Consider the following 16,867-nt stretch of genomic DNA (forward strand, 5'->3'; position numbering starts at 1 on the left):
GCGCAGTTACCTCTTTGGCCACGGTGTGCCAGTGCTGATGGCTCTCACACACATCCATCCGCTCCTTGTGGAAGAATCGGCACTTCTCTGGAACCAGCAGGACATCGCTAACAAACTCGCCCACTGAAAAACAAAAAACATCCATGGTTCCCTTGTCCAACTTCCAACAAGAAGCAAAGCCAATATGGGAACTCCCCCACTGCACACTTGTGTGTAAGTGCCTTAAACACCTGGAATATTCTTAGCAGGACAGGGTCAGACCAGTGGCTTTTTCTGCAAATTCACAGAAAAACAGAGCCCCAGAGTTTCCAAAGTGAAAACTGGAGTAGGGACCAACACTGTGTGAGCTCTAAGGATGAACCAAAGTTTACAGCACAAGTTAATAGTTGATTGGGGAACAATCCTTGAAAAGATTGCATCTGCATATGGAAGTTTTCAAACTCCTTAATCGCTGATCTCTATGTGAGCTGCATCATACCAAAGCCCGTTCATGCTGTCTGGAGCTGTAACAGCCTGGAAATTTTTATATACCACCAGCGTTATCTGTGTTTTCAGTATCTGGTTATCCAAGCAAGTCTTGTTTGCTTTGGTTTTATTTTGTTTCCAGGTGGTTTCATTCAGGATCAACTGCAGCCCAATCCCTGACAGGGACAGTCCTAACCAAAACACAGAGGGCAGGAAAAATAAAACTATACAGCCCAAACCAGAGTCAGCAAATACACTGCAATCCAACACTGAGAGAACCACGACCTCACAGGCATGATGAAGTTCTGGCACAACCTTAAAACCAGACTTGCTTTCGGAAAGGTGGGAGAGAGAGAATCAGCCTGCTCTACAGACTCTGTATTAGCTGGACTTAAAAGCTATTTAGCTTAAATTTCCACCACAGCTCAGCTTGGTACCAACACACATGAAATCAGTGTCACAACTACACGAGCATTGCTTGCTCTTCTCTGCCCAGAATCCCTAACGAGCACTGTCACTGGAATCCAAAATGTAAAATGTTCTCAAAGGTGAGATCTTTCTTTCTTTCTTGCAGATTTAAATGCTACATCCACTACTTGCAAAATAAGGAGATATCTGCATACTCTGACAAGACCACGAGAAGATCTAAAGTCCGACTCTTTCAAAGCAACATACCTTGCACACATGACAAGCGGGGCTTTTAAAGTCAGAGGAAAACTTTTTAAGTCAAAGGCCTCATTTCACAGGCTCTCTGGAGAGCTGAATGATTTGTCCAACCAATCTTCAACATCTTCTCAAAATCAATTTTAATATTTTGCATGCCAGGTTTTTTTGCAGTCCCTTAGCACTGGTACCAACGGCTCATGGACACTTCTATGCACCATACATAAATTCAGTAGATTTAGAGACAGATTATCCAATAACGACTGCAACATAATGAAAATGACTAGCAGCCCTTTCCAATTAGTTACACGTTAAACCAATAGACACAACAGAGGAATGATATTTTCCCCATTTTCTTACCCCAAAACAGACCAGTTTAGAGTTTCAAGTTAATAATCTTCCCTCCTTCCTTCTCACAAGAAGTTTAAATGCTTCTGATAAAAATGCTAAAACTGATCAAACTTTAAAATCAAGAGATGGTTGTTCAGGGGACTGAGGGCAACTCCAACTGATCAGTCACAATATTCAGTACCAAAGAGCAGCCAATTAACAGCTATCTCGAAAAAAAACGGAATCCTAGCCAAGAGGCACAGAGAAGGTTGTCTATTCACCTCGGAATGGAAATCCTTACACACTACGCATTACACATGGCTGCCCCATCCCTGGAGGTGTTCAAAGCCAGGTTGGATGGGGCTTTGAGCAATGTGATCCAGTGGGAGGTGTCCCTGCCCATGGATGAGCAATGAGGCCCCTTCCAACCTGAACCATTCGGTGATTCTAGGACGAATGGACACCTTCCCTATCAATGGCCACTGATGTCAAAAAACCAAAAACCTTTCTCCTTTTCCCAGAAGGTCAGAGCAGCATAAGAGGAGTTTCCCTCCCATCTGGCAGCTCAGCCAGAACTGTTAAGTCTGTCTGTCCACACCTCACCAGGCTGGCCCCGCTCCCATCATCCTATTGTTACCTTTATTTCACAGCTCAGTGGCACTGCTAATGGGTTTTCCCCTTCCCCCCCCTTCACATTTAAAATACAAATAAACATTGGTGGGGGTGGCAGGAGAAGGTTCAGCAAGAGAGAGAGAACAAGAGCCAACCTGCTTTAATGTTTCAAGGAAGACACAAGCAGGAATGGGAATAAAGAAACACAGCTCCACTATCATCAAAAAGTCATACGCACCGAAAGAAACACATCGGCTAGTCCTCACAAGCAATGTGAGGATCACTAAAAACGACAAGTTTCATACACGTATGGCCTCCTGATTTGCAACTCTGACCTGAAAACCAAAACTGCTTTGAAGGCTGGGCCACAGAAGTCAAAACTACTGTGAAACTTTAACAGGTAGTTTAATGCTTACGAAATTTTAGGGCAGTGTCACTAAAATCAGCTGATTTTTCAGCTGGGAATAGGCTTATAGAAGGATCACCTCTAAAGGAGATGACTCCTCATAAATTCAGAGATCATGCTTTCACCCTTATTTCCATTAGAAGCTCGCAGTATGATCAGCTGGGTTTGGTTGCTTCTCAAACCCAAATTTCTACATCTATAGAGAATTGTGTCTTTCTCCCAGGATGTGTCCCCACCCCATCTCATTTTTTACATAATGCTTTACGATTGCCTAGCGGAGGGCGTTACACAGAGGATAAGAGAGCTGCAGATTTGCACGTGTTCTCCCATGTCAAACCACATCCTAACCTGAGATACAGATACAAATCACAGAAACCGGTTCCCACTGGATGTTCCCAGCAGTCAGACTCTCCAAGATTGCACAAGACGTCTTACAAAACCAGTGGGTAACTGAAAGGAGATTCAGCCAGATGAAACTAAGCTAACTACTAAGAACCCATGCAGTGCAGCACAATGTCAGGTCCAACCTGCGGCTCAAAAGCCAAAAGGTAAACAAGCTAAACACGTCACCTGATTCAAGTGGCTGGATAGATTCTGGAAAGCACCATGAAATCCATCACGGTTTATCTCACACTCTTTCACAGTTCAAAGTGAGGACATGGGATACAGCTGCAAGTAGCAGCGCCTCTTTGAAACAGCAAAGTTTAAATACAGCCATTGAAACAGAATAGAGATCTCTTGCCAAGACCAAAGCAGGAAGCCTGAACACACTGAGCATTCAAGTCTCCAAGGCAACAAAATATTAAAGCTCCACAAAAATAGGATCAGAGTATTAAATCCTGAATGTCTTTGTGATACTCAAATACAATAGCCTTCAGGTTTTTATGGCAGTTGCAGAGAGAACAGGGATTTCTTTTCCACACCAGGCACCATTATTCCACCACAGCTGTTATCAAGCTGTCGATCTGTTTGAGAAAGGCAGAATTCCATCTTGTGGAAATGTTTCAGTAGAAGCTGGATGTAGAAATGGCAACCTGATAGGAGAGAATCCTTACAAACTGGGTCATTCTTTCTGGAAGATGCCAGGAGGGAATTCTGTTCCTCCCACAAGAACACACAAACATCACACCAGGCACTCACCCAGGCACTTGTAGGGCACGACAATGTGAGTGTGGTCCTTGCACTGCTTCTTTCCTCTCTTGCACCAGCTGTCGATGCTGACGGGCTGATTGGCTTCCACCACATTTGTAATCTGCAGGTCTGGATACATCTGTTTAATGAGACACAGAGACAGGTTTCTCTCCAGAAAGGACCAAGAACGTGCAAAGTGACTCCTAAGCAGAAGCAGTGAGGCTAATTCTCTACACAGGAACAAGTTCAAGTTTGCACAGGGACACGTATTCTCTTTTGGATCAAGCTTACAACAGCTGAAGACATAAAAAAGCCCCCAACTGTTTGTCATACAGACAATGGAATGTGTCACCGCTCCATTGCAGCAGAAGGAAGTCAGGTCAGGGGCAAGAGCCTTCATCAGCGTTAAGTTGAGGTGTTTGGCTTTGCGTGACCATAGAGGAGGAGTATTTATCTGTTCTATATTCTGCCTGGTGCAGCAGAATATCCTCTGGAAGAGGGCAATCTCCAACAAGTAGGGTTCAGTAACATCTTCAGACTCTCCTGTCACTTGTCAGGCTATTAGCTCAGGTTTCCTTATGCCTGCTCCATTCCTGATGAATTCACATGATCCCTACGTCCTGCTCAAGTTCTCAAGCTCAGACACTGACTTATATTTAGGCTTCCGCTATGTAAACCAAGTATAGCCTCAGTTTTATCAGCCTTGTAGAACAGCTTTAAACATTTTCTAGTCCAGACACAGTGCGCTCTACCATTTTCTCATTTAAAAAAAACATTCCTTGTGGTATTTTACGTGCCTGTCACCTCGGAGGAGCAGTTACAGACACTTACCAAGGCCAATACGCCACGGTGTATCTGAAGCACGCTGAAAAGGGATTGTTTTTTGCAATGAAGCATGAAGAGCCTAAAAATACTCTCAATATTTCCATGAAAATATTTTTCTAATATTCTGGCTGACCTGAACACATCACCGGTAAGGACACAGCCACGTTCTAACTAGAAAAGGTGTCAGGTGCCATTTGCACAGATACAGAGCTGGTTAACTGGCTCAGTGGCAGAACGTTTGAAAGAATCCCTGTGAAGACAGACACGGGTACCTCTCTGACTGACAGACCAAGGACCTTCTGGGGCAGTGCAAGCTGATCTACATCAGAGGTGACTCCTAAGCCCCACCACAGCGTCCTCCTTGTTCTTCTTGTGCTGTAACACAGCAGGACAGCTCAGGGAACCAAGCTAGTCAAACGCAGGTTAGTCTCCTGCAGGGTTAATTTGCTATCGACCGGCTAAATGGGAATTCCAATTCCTTAGCAGCAGTGAAATTCAGGATCACACAGAAAAACTCACCTCCTGGCAGTACTGCAGAATCTCTTCCTTTCTTCCAAAGCAGCTCTTGGTCCCAGAAGTGTCAGGTTCCCATTTCCCGGTCTGGATATTCACGTGCATATTTAGCTTCCCGCAGAACATGGCAATTTGAGGCTCTGCCACTGCGAACCCTGTCCCGGCATTGGCTGCAAGAGCCTGTGAAGACAAACAAAACCAAAACATGTTGATTGCTTTATCTGATGGAAAGCAGAACAACTCACAGAACCAGAAACCCTCTGGCATATTCTCGAGAGGTCCCGCTTAATCCAGGTATCTGTGGAGTCTTGCAAACTTATTTTTTAATCGTATTCCTTAAAGCCCGTGAGCCCACACCAATTTTTCACCAGCAAGTTTTGTTTTTCCAAACTCTGATCGCAGAGCAACAGCTTACAAAAACAAAGCGTAATTCACACTGAAAGCCTGTGCCCACCACTGATGTCAGAAAAATTTAACTTGATATTTGAAGATAAATAACTAATAACTTACGGCAGAAGCAACACTGCGACGTTACACTCGCAGCAGGTACTGCTACTATTAATAAAATAAATAATTCCAACTGCACAAAGCCTGCTTAGAGTTGGAAGCCATACGTTTCTCCCCAGATCTTCAAATATTTGTGGTAGAAACACCTCAGCTTCTTTCCAAGCATAAAAGTAAAGATGACTTCTGTCGAACCAGAAAAACACAGCTGCTGCAACCCACTCCTTGAAGCCTGTTGTCTCTCCCTCAGGGCACTCCCTGGTTTCCAACACGTGTTCTGTCCCCTTCCCACCCTTCACCAGCAGACAAATACCAACAACACAACCCACATTCGGGTCAAACTGCAGACCGATCAATGAAAACAAGGTCAGGTTCCCCTTCTGCACTCTTGCTGGCTGACCAAAATAAGAAAAAGGGCATTAAATTAAATCGCAGAGTTGTTTCTTTTCTGAAAAGACTGAGTGGATGGTGGGAGCTGAACACCCTCTCCCTACATAACCATCAGGAAAAGGGAAAAAAAAAAAAAAAAAAAGAGAAAAAGAAAGGAAAGAAAAGAAGAGGAACTACTCAAAACCCAGACGAATGCCTAAATCAAAAGCTCTTTCGGGTGTTTAGTAAATTTAAACCATTTCAACTACATTGGACAAGGCAGGTTAGAACCAGCAAGACACAGAGGCTTTGGGGCACCGCCGCTCCATAGCTGCTTTTCTCCTGGTAGCAGCCTTGCCTCAGTATTCAACTTCCCAAGTACTCAAAAGCCACGTATTACTGCAGGCACTGTTCGTCCCCTCTTGCCTTCAGGTCCCCATCAACTTATATCAGTACGCGTATGCCTAAAGCAAATATATGAGAGAGAGTGGAATTCAACGAAACAACCCCTGTGTGCAGCTCCTCAATGCTGGATACTAGGAAAGAATTAACTCCATCATAATTAGCTCATTTCTCCCCCTTCTCGTTTGCACACAAAATCGCTGCCTGGAGATAAGGCATTTCAACACTGGGAGAGTCAAGGATTGTTCAGTAACAAAAACACAAGGCTGGTGCTTAAGGGATAAGACCGACCTGAGACACAAAAGCATCAATTCACACCTTAACTTCAGAAAAATTACCCCCTGGCTGTCAAGAACCATTCAACTACACATCACTTTTAAGAGAAACAGTCACATACAAGTGGCTTACCATAATCCTCCCACCCAAGAGATGCTCATGAGTACAAGTTTTAGCACAGATCACAAAGCAATGAAATATTGAACTACATAGCACCAGTGTTGCAGTAATAAAATGCTTCCAAGTTCATCAATACTTTTAAGTTTAATGTAGGTACAGCTGTTGTCTCTGCCCTGAGGGAGAGAACAGTTACGTACTGGAGTTCTACAGGTGTTCCGACGAACACACCAAGCTTGGGTAACAGGGTGGAAGAGCTTTGTTCCTTCAGAGATCAAATAATTTCATAAACACGTGCTTCTAACAAGTGCTTACCAGTACCACTCAGGAAAACCCACGCTTTTACGCTGCCCTCCTCACTGCCAGATCATTTCTTAAGAAAAAGACAAACCTAGAATGATCCTTCCTACCTCTATAAACACACACGCAAACTTCGTAAGAGGGCCTTTCATGTCTCTCCAAACACCACTTTGGCACCAAAACCCACTCTTCAGAGAGCACAAGACTTGACACGTTAAAGGAAACCATCCACAACACAGTTTTGTTTTATGACAATGCTACAGCTACATCCAAGATTCAAGCCGAACTCTGAAAACAACAGAAAGAAATGCAAGACCAAGTATGCACAAAGCATTAACCCCTGTAAGAAGAATACAGCGCATCAAAAGAGAATAAAATGTACGTGTTACGAAGAGTTTGGAGACCATTAGCGTTGCCTGTGCTTGAAATGTGTTCTCTTCAAAGCAAACTTAACAAGGATGCAGCAGAACAGGGTAAGTGCGCAGGCAGGTGAGGTGCAGGCTGCATCCCGAGAGGCAGAAACATCCATCTGTAATCCATTCATAACAAAGGCTCCTGTTCAAACACATACCAGCCTCCTGAAATCATGCCCGCCCGTCACATGCTGACGCGAGCCCCTGAGCTCCTGTTTGTTTTCGCCGCTCTCGGGCCTGACACCTCGCACAGTGCCAGAGGTATCACTCCTTCTCCCTGGATCGCTCAAATAGCTCGCATATCAGGCAGCGCTGTTGCCGTAGCTACCAGAACATGCTAAGCCTCAACTCACAGCTGAACAAACGAGACTAATTACTTGCTTGATTTCATCACTTTTAATCAAATGGAAGAAATCTTCTCTTGAATCGCACCGTTGAGTAAGGTAATGAACTCTGATATCCCCAAGCTGGATCTTTAACCCCATGACCTGCTGGATAAGATTTTTGATAATGGGCTTCAGTTTTCCACCACTGAGAGTCCGTTCCAGCCAAACACATCAGCTATTTAACGCAGGATTTCTAGCTCATTCTACCTGTAATGGGAGAACATAGCACACCCAATTCCACCTGCACCGGTGGAGGCTGCACCTTTAACACCACTTATTCAGCAGAGCAGAAAGTCACCTACAAGAGTTTTTGGGGACAAAGTCTGTCTCTGTTGCTGTGGTGTACAAAGAGAAAAGCCGATCACTCAAGCTGACGGTGCCCGAGGTCAGCGAGTCGACATTCAGGCACCATTCTGCTGGAGAACACGTAAGCCAGCACGAAGCCTGGGATAAAGCCATGTCCTTCGTTAAGCTCTTCAGCACTGCAGAGAATTCACCCATTCCACATTACAGAGGGATAACAAACTGACAGCACGTTTTTCTTTGGGAATTTCCCACCCGTAAATGGAAGCAGCTGCCTCTTTTAGTGCTGGGGACCAACTATTCCAGCTCTTAAATAAGCAGACTGACGGCTTGGAGGGGCAGCACACACATAATAGAAGAGAGCTCACCCAGCTGTGTACATCCCTGGAGAACAGTATTTTAGGAGCTACTATCCTATTAATATGTATCCATAACATGAAAGCAAGATGAATGTTATTTGGGAAAAGACAGTTACATAAACCATTACTTTCCTCCCTGGCACTTGCACTTACAAGATGTTTCATGATAAATTCTGCTCTGCCTTTTGGTATAATTCTGTTACCCAGTTTGCTTTCCAAGACCGAAGTAGTATTTGATTCAACAAACACATAAATCTCTAGCCAGTTAACGTCAGTTAAATTCCTCACCCTGTCACACAGTGCCTGATTTATGGACCCAAAACACTGGAATTCAAACCTCTAAATCTTCTTCTCTGAGGGAATTGTCTCTGGATGAGTATCCAACCTTTTACTACTCCCTTCTTCCACGCAGACAGCAGTTTGGTCAGTGAGCTTTACCTGTACACTCCAAAAAAGGGTCAGGCCTTTTCTTCCTACAAGTATCCACCACCTCAAAGGAGAGATGCTGGGCATGGCACAGCACAACAACATTCTCGAGGGAGCATTTCTGTGAATTTACATGGCTTCTGCTCTATGGGGCGCCTCTGCTTCAATGCTGGGAATACTAAAGTAGAAATTCCTATTAGGTTACATAAATATTTGACACCTACTTCTGAAATGTATGCATTTCTGGTTCAAAAAGGCATACACATGAAAAACACACTCATTTTCCTTGCTTTGTATTTCCAGGATCTGCTAAACCTCATCACAACATAGCTTACCCAGCACGCTCTCTATTCAGCTGTTTGAATGCTGTTCAGGAAAACCTTTTGGTATAAGGGCTTCAGGATAGAAGAGTGATCAGAGTTCCTCATTTGTGAAGAGCTGTTGTTCGTTATCTTTCATAGAAATTAGTTCCCGAGAGCCTTCCCTTACAGCGCACAAGTATCCACAAAACATCAAGTCTTCTGAATCACCCGTGAGGTCAAACATGACAGTAACCTTGCTCATCTGATCAGATTAGCCAGAATATAGATTTTTATTCCAGCAAAACCAGAGTGGATGGGAGCTTAGCAGGAAATCTTGGATTCCCTTTTCATTTATGGCAGAGCTGTTCACGTGACGTATTGCTTCCAAAGAAAACCTAGGCAGATGCATTACAGAAAATCAGTCTCCCAGCCAGCACATTTGGTGCAGAAGGGCTCCAGGGCTTGAGGAATAGAGAGAGCCTGCTAGGAAAACTTGTACTGCCCCTGCTCTCCGCAGGCTTCCTCTGCAGCAACACAGCAGCCGCCCTGACCGGATTCAACCATGGAAAACGAAATTGCTTTAAAACTGAAACTCCACTCTCTTAGAATTTATAAGCTGCTGGAAAAAGCTCCGATTGTGAGTTGCACCGACGTGGTGGCCAGACAACAAGGATTAACACTGCTGAGGGCATCCACTGCCGCAAAAGAAAACACACGGCCTTTCAGGATTGTCTGCAGGTTGGATCACAATCCTCCGCTCACAAGAGTTACAAGTACTGCACAATGATTTGCTGCTACACTGACAAAAATGCCAGGCAGGACTTTGAAAGATTACTTGCGCTGTTTGTTTTTAATTAAGCAAAGCCCTTCGAAAGCAATACTGCTTATTAAATCAGAATGCTCACGAACCACAACCTGAACTGCAGAACATGCTGTTCAGCACAGTCCTTATCCAGATGATTGCGCTTCCAGCCTTCACGTAATTAAAGAAAGGAAAAAAAAAAAGAAGTTTTTATGGATTTCTTTTAAAAAAACACTTTCTACTCTACCTGGAGGGCAGCACAGGGGTGTCAGCACCACAACTCCTCCTCCGGCTGTCCAATACCCACAGGTAAAAGGGTAGGAATTGAACTCTTGCAAGACCACTGAGGAGTTCTAACAGCTCCTTTGGTACAAAAATGAGTCTCACTTCCTTACCAGTCTTAACGGCTGCCGCTTTTAAATGTGTGACTATTGTAAATTTTCACCCTTGGGTATTCTAACTTCTCACCCTTTCCTAAACTGAAAAATCAGTACGTGCATTTGTGCAGGGTCTTGACTGCTCTGAAGCTCAGCCGCACCCTCACGTTACTGCTGCCTACAGAGCTGAAGTCCATGAGCATCTCTCCTTCCACAAGAAGCCAGGCCCTGGCAAAACGAAAATGAAAAATCAAGGAGAGATGTTGCAGTCCCACACTCCATCACTGCCACCTGAGGTGAAGCTGAAGCTTTTGGAAGGAGAACGGCTGGGCTGGAATTGTAGAGCTGAGCCCTCATGGATCTCGACCTGCCACACAGCCCTTAAACATCAGATTCACTGCTGTGAATCTCACCTGTGAATTAATGGTTTATGGCAAGCTAAAGTTCAGGAAACCAACACTTCAACTAAAAAGTGAGGGAAGATGGCAAAGGGACTTTATGCACAAGAACTTTTCTGAAGAGAATACTTAAAATTCCCTTGGTTTTGGATTTATAACTTGTAAACAGGAGCAGAGCTTTCAATTCATGCTTCAGATTGTGTTTCATGCTTTGTTTTCCTTAGCTTCCCTTCCTGCTTTTATTCAGCAGATAGGTGGCTTGAACCCAGGAAGGCTAATGAATGCCTGACGCAGCAGGCACTAAATCTACAGACCAGCAGCTCATCCTAGCTTTATTGCTTTATTTTTTTTTAAATTGCTGATAATTACAATAATGCACGTGGGCAGAGGTCCAAGACAGGAAGAATTATTGTCTGCAGGCAGATCTGGTGTGAGCTGATAATACCAGCCTGTGTTTGCTTTTGAATTTAAATGGCAGAAATCTCAGCAAAGCAGTCTCTGGCTTACTTTAACTTGCTGGAAGGGGTGGAGTTCTCATCTGCTTGTCCTTTATTGACTTTTGTGGTCGAGGATTCTGCACCAGCAGAAAAGTGGAAACCGATGCAGGAGCTGCAGTGCTAGCTTGGGTGCAGTTTATATTTAGAGCGCCGCTGTTTATGGCTCACATGCAGCCTCCAGCACTCGGAAGTTCAGCAACAGTAATCCATGTACTCGCATACGTGCCAACAGCAACCACTTAATTCCACAGAGCAAAGCATTGCCGAAGCATGAAGCATTCCTTGCTGCTTTTGCACCTTCCTCCACCTTTCTACAGGGAAAAGAGGAGATTTCCAAGTACCCGTGACTCACAGGCAGTCTTTTTGCCCTTGGAACTTGTACTAATGAGGTAGTAGATTATTTCCCCTCCTCCTCTAGTTTATCATGCTCCATAAACCAAGTCTACATGAGTCATTGGGCAGATAATCTGCCTGTCAGACATCTGCACTCAGCAACTGCCACATTCCGATAGGGAAAGCAGCACTGCAGGCAGTACTGGTGCAGAGCCAGTCTCAAGGAGCAGCGATCGAACTCAGGAAACCCACGATTCACTCTAGTTTTGCCTTCCCAAAGCTGTTTGTGTAACATGGTTGCCTTTGGCATCCATTTTTCTACCCCTAGAGAGACAAAGTTCAGAATAACCGAGTTGGAACATTCCCTGAACAAATGTTCCTGTCCCCAGAGCTGCATTCTTTAGAACAGATTAATTGATAGGCCTCCAGCTTCCAAAACTCACGCTTGCGTGCAATGGCTAGGACTGGAACAGCTCACCCGAAGAGCAACCCTAAAATTATAGGAGTGAGAAACGAGGTGGGCAGAACTATTACACATTAATAACCCTTACGCAGAGCACAGGTAGGACCAAATGTGCTGAATCAGTCAGGCTGCGTCCCACTCCTCACAAGGACATAAGAACAATTCTCATGCAAAGCACCAGACGGCTGCACTTCCTTTCCTTATTCAGCAGCGGGTCTATTTAAAGTACCTTTTTTATGGAGCGATTCTAAGTCACGGCACACAGAGTCGGGACCTATTTATTACTGGGCTAAACTCAGGCACAAAGTCAAGCGCCTCATCTGAGGTCACCTGCCAGCAGGCTCAGCCCAGTGTAATCCTCCACTCCTCATTGCTCCGATCTGTGTCACCATTCTGCCTTGCACAGAAAGACTCATTCCTGCTCTCCCACATGAATTATTTGGGCATCTGAGCCACAGAGACTCAAGGTGTTGTGTTAGCAAGTGAAAACTTCAGTTTAAAATTCCAGGTACACTGAACACCTACTAAAGAAAAAGCCTGTGGGGCTATTCTGCCTTCCTGGACGCTCAGAAGGGAGATCCAAAACACAATGTAGGAAAAACTGCTATGATATAATAGTGTTTCATTCCAATTAGAGAGAACATTGGACCCTCAGCTCTCACCAGCTTTCGTTACTGATCTGAGTTAATAAGAACGATCACTGTTCAGAGCAGAAAGGCTCTACTGACAGCAGCACACGTACACAGAAGCGCTGAGATAAGCTATTTCGTAAGGGACTTCTCTACATGGTTTGGTAATGAGCCCTTTCCACCTTAAGGCACTTCAGCAACACAAGAGCTGGTGAACATAACGACTGTGGTTACCAGGATACAGAGATTCCGTAATATACAGGAAAGTACATTTACAAAATCTTCCATCACTTCAAAGCAATTTGTTCGAAGCAAAAATAACTTCTGCACTAAAACTCTTCACAAGCCACACAAACAACTTGTCCTCTGGCTTTCCAAGTGGACAACACTGACAGAAAAGGGTAATTTACTAATATCAGGTAAGCAAACCCCAAACCTTTACTATTGATTTGAAGTGACTGAACATTCCAGAGGGGAAACCAAACCAAACCAAACCAAACCATCTCCCTAGAACAGCACATTTGTTCTAAAGATCTCGTGAAGCTCACTGGGAGCTTCCCAATAAAGTCTGCAATGGTGAAACCACTGGAGGAACCTGCTGTTCCTCCGTCTGATCTTGCAGCTCACTACTCCGGTGACTCCAGGTAAAAAGGCTGCCCAGGTTGTGGTTTACCTAACACACGATAATCCAAAAAGCAAGCAAGAAAATGAAGGGCATGTTTTAACAGAGCTTGAAGAATTTGAAGCAGCAAGGAAAAATACCTCGGAAAAAATGCAAGATAAAGGAAAGATAACAAGTGGGAATGCAGTTTGCAATGCAGTTTGGGTTTGGTCTCAACCAATCATGAGCTCAAGTATCCTCCTTTTAGAGATGTTGTTGACTAATCACAGATTGGCTGTTTATGTTCACAGACTGCAACTGTTCTGGAATGCAGTAAAATACTCACTTGGCATCTTAAAGTCCTGCACTGGGCTGCACATGGACTTCCCTACAGCACACAGGAACAATAACAGGCACGCTCTAACCATGCTGAAGCTCTGTGGGTCACGCTAATCACTGCCCACCCCCAAATGAATAAAACCCCAACTAAATGAACTGGCAATCCTGCCCTCCAAGCAGTCCAGATGAAACTTCAAATCTGGGAGAGGAAACCACAAGGTTTTTAAGCCTTGTATTTCCAAACCATGCTAATGACCATCCTCTGAAAAGAGGAAACGCACAGCTAAACTGCAGGGCTGCTTTCATCTTTGCTGCTGCCAAGGGTGTGCTGAGCCAGACCAAAATAAGATGTTACCAAAAGAAACGAGGGATCAGCCTTGCTGTTTTCCTTGTCCAAACCGAGGATATGTTTATACTTAAAACTTTCAAAGCTCTGTTAAAAGCACAGATTACTTCTATACATTACAGGTCTCTGAGAATAGTCTGCAGTAGATATTACCCAGAAAGGTTAACTTAACTCTAGCTCTTATTAGATATATTTAAGAAATAATGCAAACTGGGATTGTAAATGAAAAACACCTCCCCACGCACCTTCCCACACACCTCCCACTATCATTTATTCTGAGAACTGCTTATGGCTTGTTATGGAGCATCTTTCAGGCAGCATATTCCACCACTGCCCGTCTACAAAACAAAATCCTTTAAGAACCTTTCAGAAATCAGTCCTTTAAAAAACCAAATCTTTGTATTTGCTGTTCAAAGATTGCCATCCTAATGGTCTGAGTTTATTTAGCTGCAGTAAATGCAATTTTTTTTCTTAAACAGAGAAGTTGAACATAAACATGGCCCCAAGGAAGTTCAGTTTTCAGCCAGCTGCTTATCAGAAGTTCCTACTGTTTATGGCTAAATAATAAAAGCAAAAGGACTTAGCAAAACCATCTCAAATTCCCACCAAAACCAGTTCTTTCATTCTCCAGACTGCAGTATTTTTGACCCCAGTAAAGAGCAATCAAGCTGAGGAAAGGCTGCCAGTTCCTTCCACTAATGCTGGCAACCTGGAAGCACACAAGCCAGCCAGCGCACAGGATAAGGAATGACAAACACTCCCTACTTAAGCAGCAAAGAGGCTGAAGAGTGGAATGGCTCAGAGCAACACCTCATACTTAAAGTCAGGTGGTGAGAGCATTCCCTGGTTACTTTTAAGCTTGTCACCCAACAGCCAAATATTTCTCAGAACGATCCCAGGACCAATAGCAGAATTCAGGCTCAAATCTCACAATCTCCTTCTTCACAGAATCACAGAATCACACAGAATCACAGAATCACCAGGTTGGAAAGGACCCATTGGATCATCGAGTCCAACCATTCCTAACACTCCCTAAACCATGTCCCTAAGCACTTCATCCACCCGTTCCTTAAACACCTCCAGGGAAGGCGACTCGACCCCCTCCCTGGGCAGCTGTTCCAGTGCCCCATGACTCTTACTGTGAAGAATTTTTTTCTGATATCCAACCTGAACCTCCCCTGACGGAGCTTCAGGCCATTCCCCCTTGTCCTGTCCCCTGTCACTGGGGAGAAGAGCCCAGCTCCCTCCTCTCCACAACCTCCTTTTAGGCAGTTGTAGAGAGCAATAAGGTCTCCCCTCAGCCTCCTCTTCTCCAGGCTAAACAACCCCAGCTCTCTCAGACGCTCCTCGTCAGACGTTCTCCAGCCCCTCACCAGCTTTGTTGCTCTTCTCTGGACACACTCCAGAGCCTCAACATCCTTCTTGTGATGAGGGGCCCAGAACTGAACACAGTATTCGAGGTGCGGTCTCACCAGTGCTGAGTACAGAGGGAGAATAACCTCCCTGGACCTGCTGGTGACCCCATTTCTGATACAAGCCAAGTATGATACAAGACTTCCTGAAGTCCTGCATCCAGTTCTGGAATCCCCAACGTGAGGAGGATATGGAACTGCTGGAGGTCTAGGAGGCCATGAAGACGATCTGAGGGCAGGAATACCTCAGCTATGAGGACAGGCTAAGGGAGTTGGGATTTTTCAGTCTGGAGAAGAGAAGGCTCTGAGGAGACCTTAGAGCAGCTTCCAGGACTGAAAGGGGCTCCAGGGAAGCTGGGATGGGACGTTTTACAAGGGCCTGGAGTAACAGGATGAGGGGGAATGGCTTTAAATTGTAAGGGGGAAGACTGAGATTAGACAGTGGGAAAAAATTCTTCACAATGAGGGTGGGAAGGCCCTGGCCCAGGTTGCCCAGAGCAGTGGTGGCTGCCCCATCCCTGCAGGGGTTCCAGGCCAGGTTGGATGGGGCTTGGAGCCCCTGATCCAGTGGGAGGTGTCCCTGCCCATGGCATGAGGTGGAACAGGGCTTTAATGTCCCTTCCTACCCAAAACATTCCGTGATTCCACAATTCTTCTAAATGAGAGGATAACAGCGAACTTGCACCTGTCCCACAGAGTCCCACATCTCAATTTAGATGCCCGACACAATAGCAGGGCTGAATGACAAAATGCCTTTTGAAGCCCCCTGGAGTTCTGTCAGCAGCAGGGTCACAGACAGCGAAGAAAGGACCTCAGTAATGGCTTAATGGATTTCACTTTTTTACTCTTTAAAAGCAATCCTGACTAATTTAGTAGCATTTTATTTCTGAAGCATTAATTTATCAGCTGGGGTTTAATAGTTGCAGTGCCATATCATAGCCAGGCTAGCATACCAAAACTCTAATGGATATATTAAACAGCTCCTTTAAGGGAAGCTACAGATCTCTACTTAGCATAACTGCTTAATGCTATTAGAAAATTAAGTAGTAGTTTATAGCACAGACTAAAGCCGGCTGGGTCCAGATCCCCTTTACTGATTTTGCTGATCCAGAAAATAAAACTAGTTCAACAGAAGCCAGCCTAGAATCTCAAATACTTCCAGGCTATTGCTGGTTTGTATGCTGTACAACCGCACCTGACGTCTATATGCTGAGTGTCACAGCTCTCCAGTCTACTGAGCTGTATCAGGTTGTATCACAGCGCATGGAAATAAAAAAAAATGGGAGAACTGATTTTTATTTCTGATAAAATGAGATTTCAGCTCGTTAGCAATTTTATCCAGGTTTCAATGGGAAGAATGAGCTCGGCGTACAACGATACCTCTTTCCTCAAGGTTTCGTGAAGCACTTCCCAGAAGTTCTCAAGGTAGGGGGTACAAAGCAGGTCTTACTTCTTCTCAGTCTACTTAGCTGAACTACAACTGACCATTAGATCAGTGGAAGAAGTCATAAAGCACAGCTGCATACACCTGATGGCCAGTTCTTTGATGAGCTTTAAGAAATGTGACA

The 16,867-nt window shown here is 44.6% G+C and overlaps 1 protein-coding gene across 5 annotated transcripts in view; it reads right to left on the minus strand.

Annotated features, from left to right (window-relative positions):
- The window catches only part of APLP2 (amyloid beta precursor like protein 2), a 48,844-nt gene that overhangs the window by 19,574 nt on the left and 12,403 nt on the right, over positions 1-16,867 (minus strand). For all 5 annotated transcript variants that reach the window (XM_054086915.1, XM_054086914.1, XM_054086913.1 and 2 more), the window contains exons 2-4: positions 4,952-5,125; positions 3,617-3,746; positions 11-123 (exon numbers count right to left, since the gene is read on the minus strand). In XM_054086915.1, coding sequence (XP_053942890.1) covers positions 11-123; positions 3,617-3,746; positions 4,952-5,125 — 417 coding nt within the window. The remainder of the gene's footprint in view (positions 1-10; positions 124-3,616; positions 3,747-4,951; positions 5,126-16,867) is intronic.

This window comes from Cuculus canorus, chromosome 23, assembly GCF_017976375.1.
Source record: "Cuculus canorus isolate bCucCan1 chromosome 23, bCucCan1.pri, whole genome shotgun sequence".
Taxonomy (NCBI): Eukaryota; Metazoa; Chordata; class Aves; order Cuculiformes; family Cuculidae; genus Cuculus; species Cuculus canorus.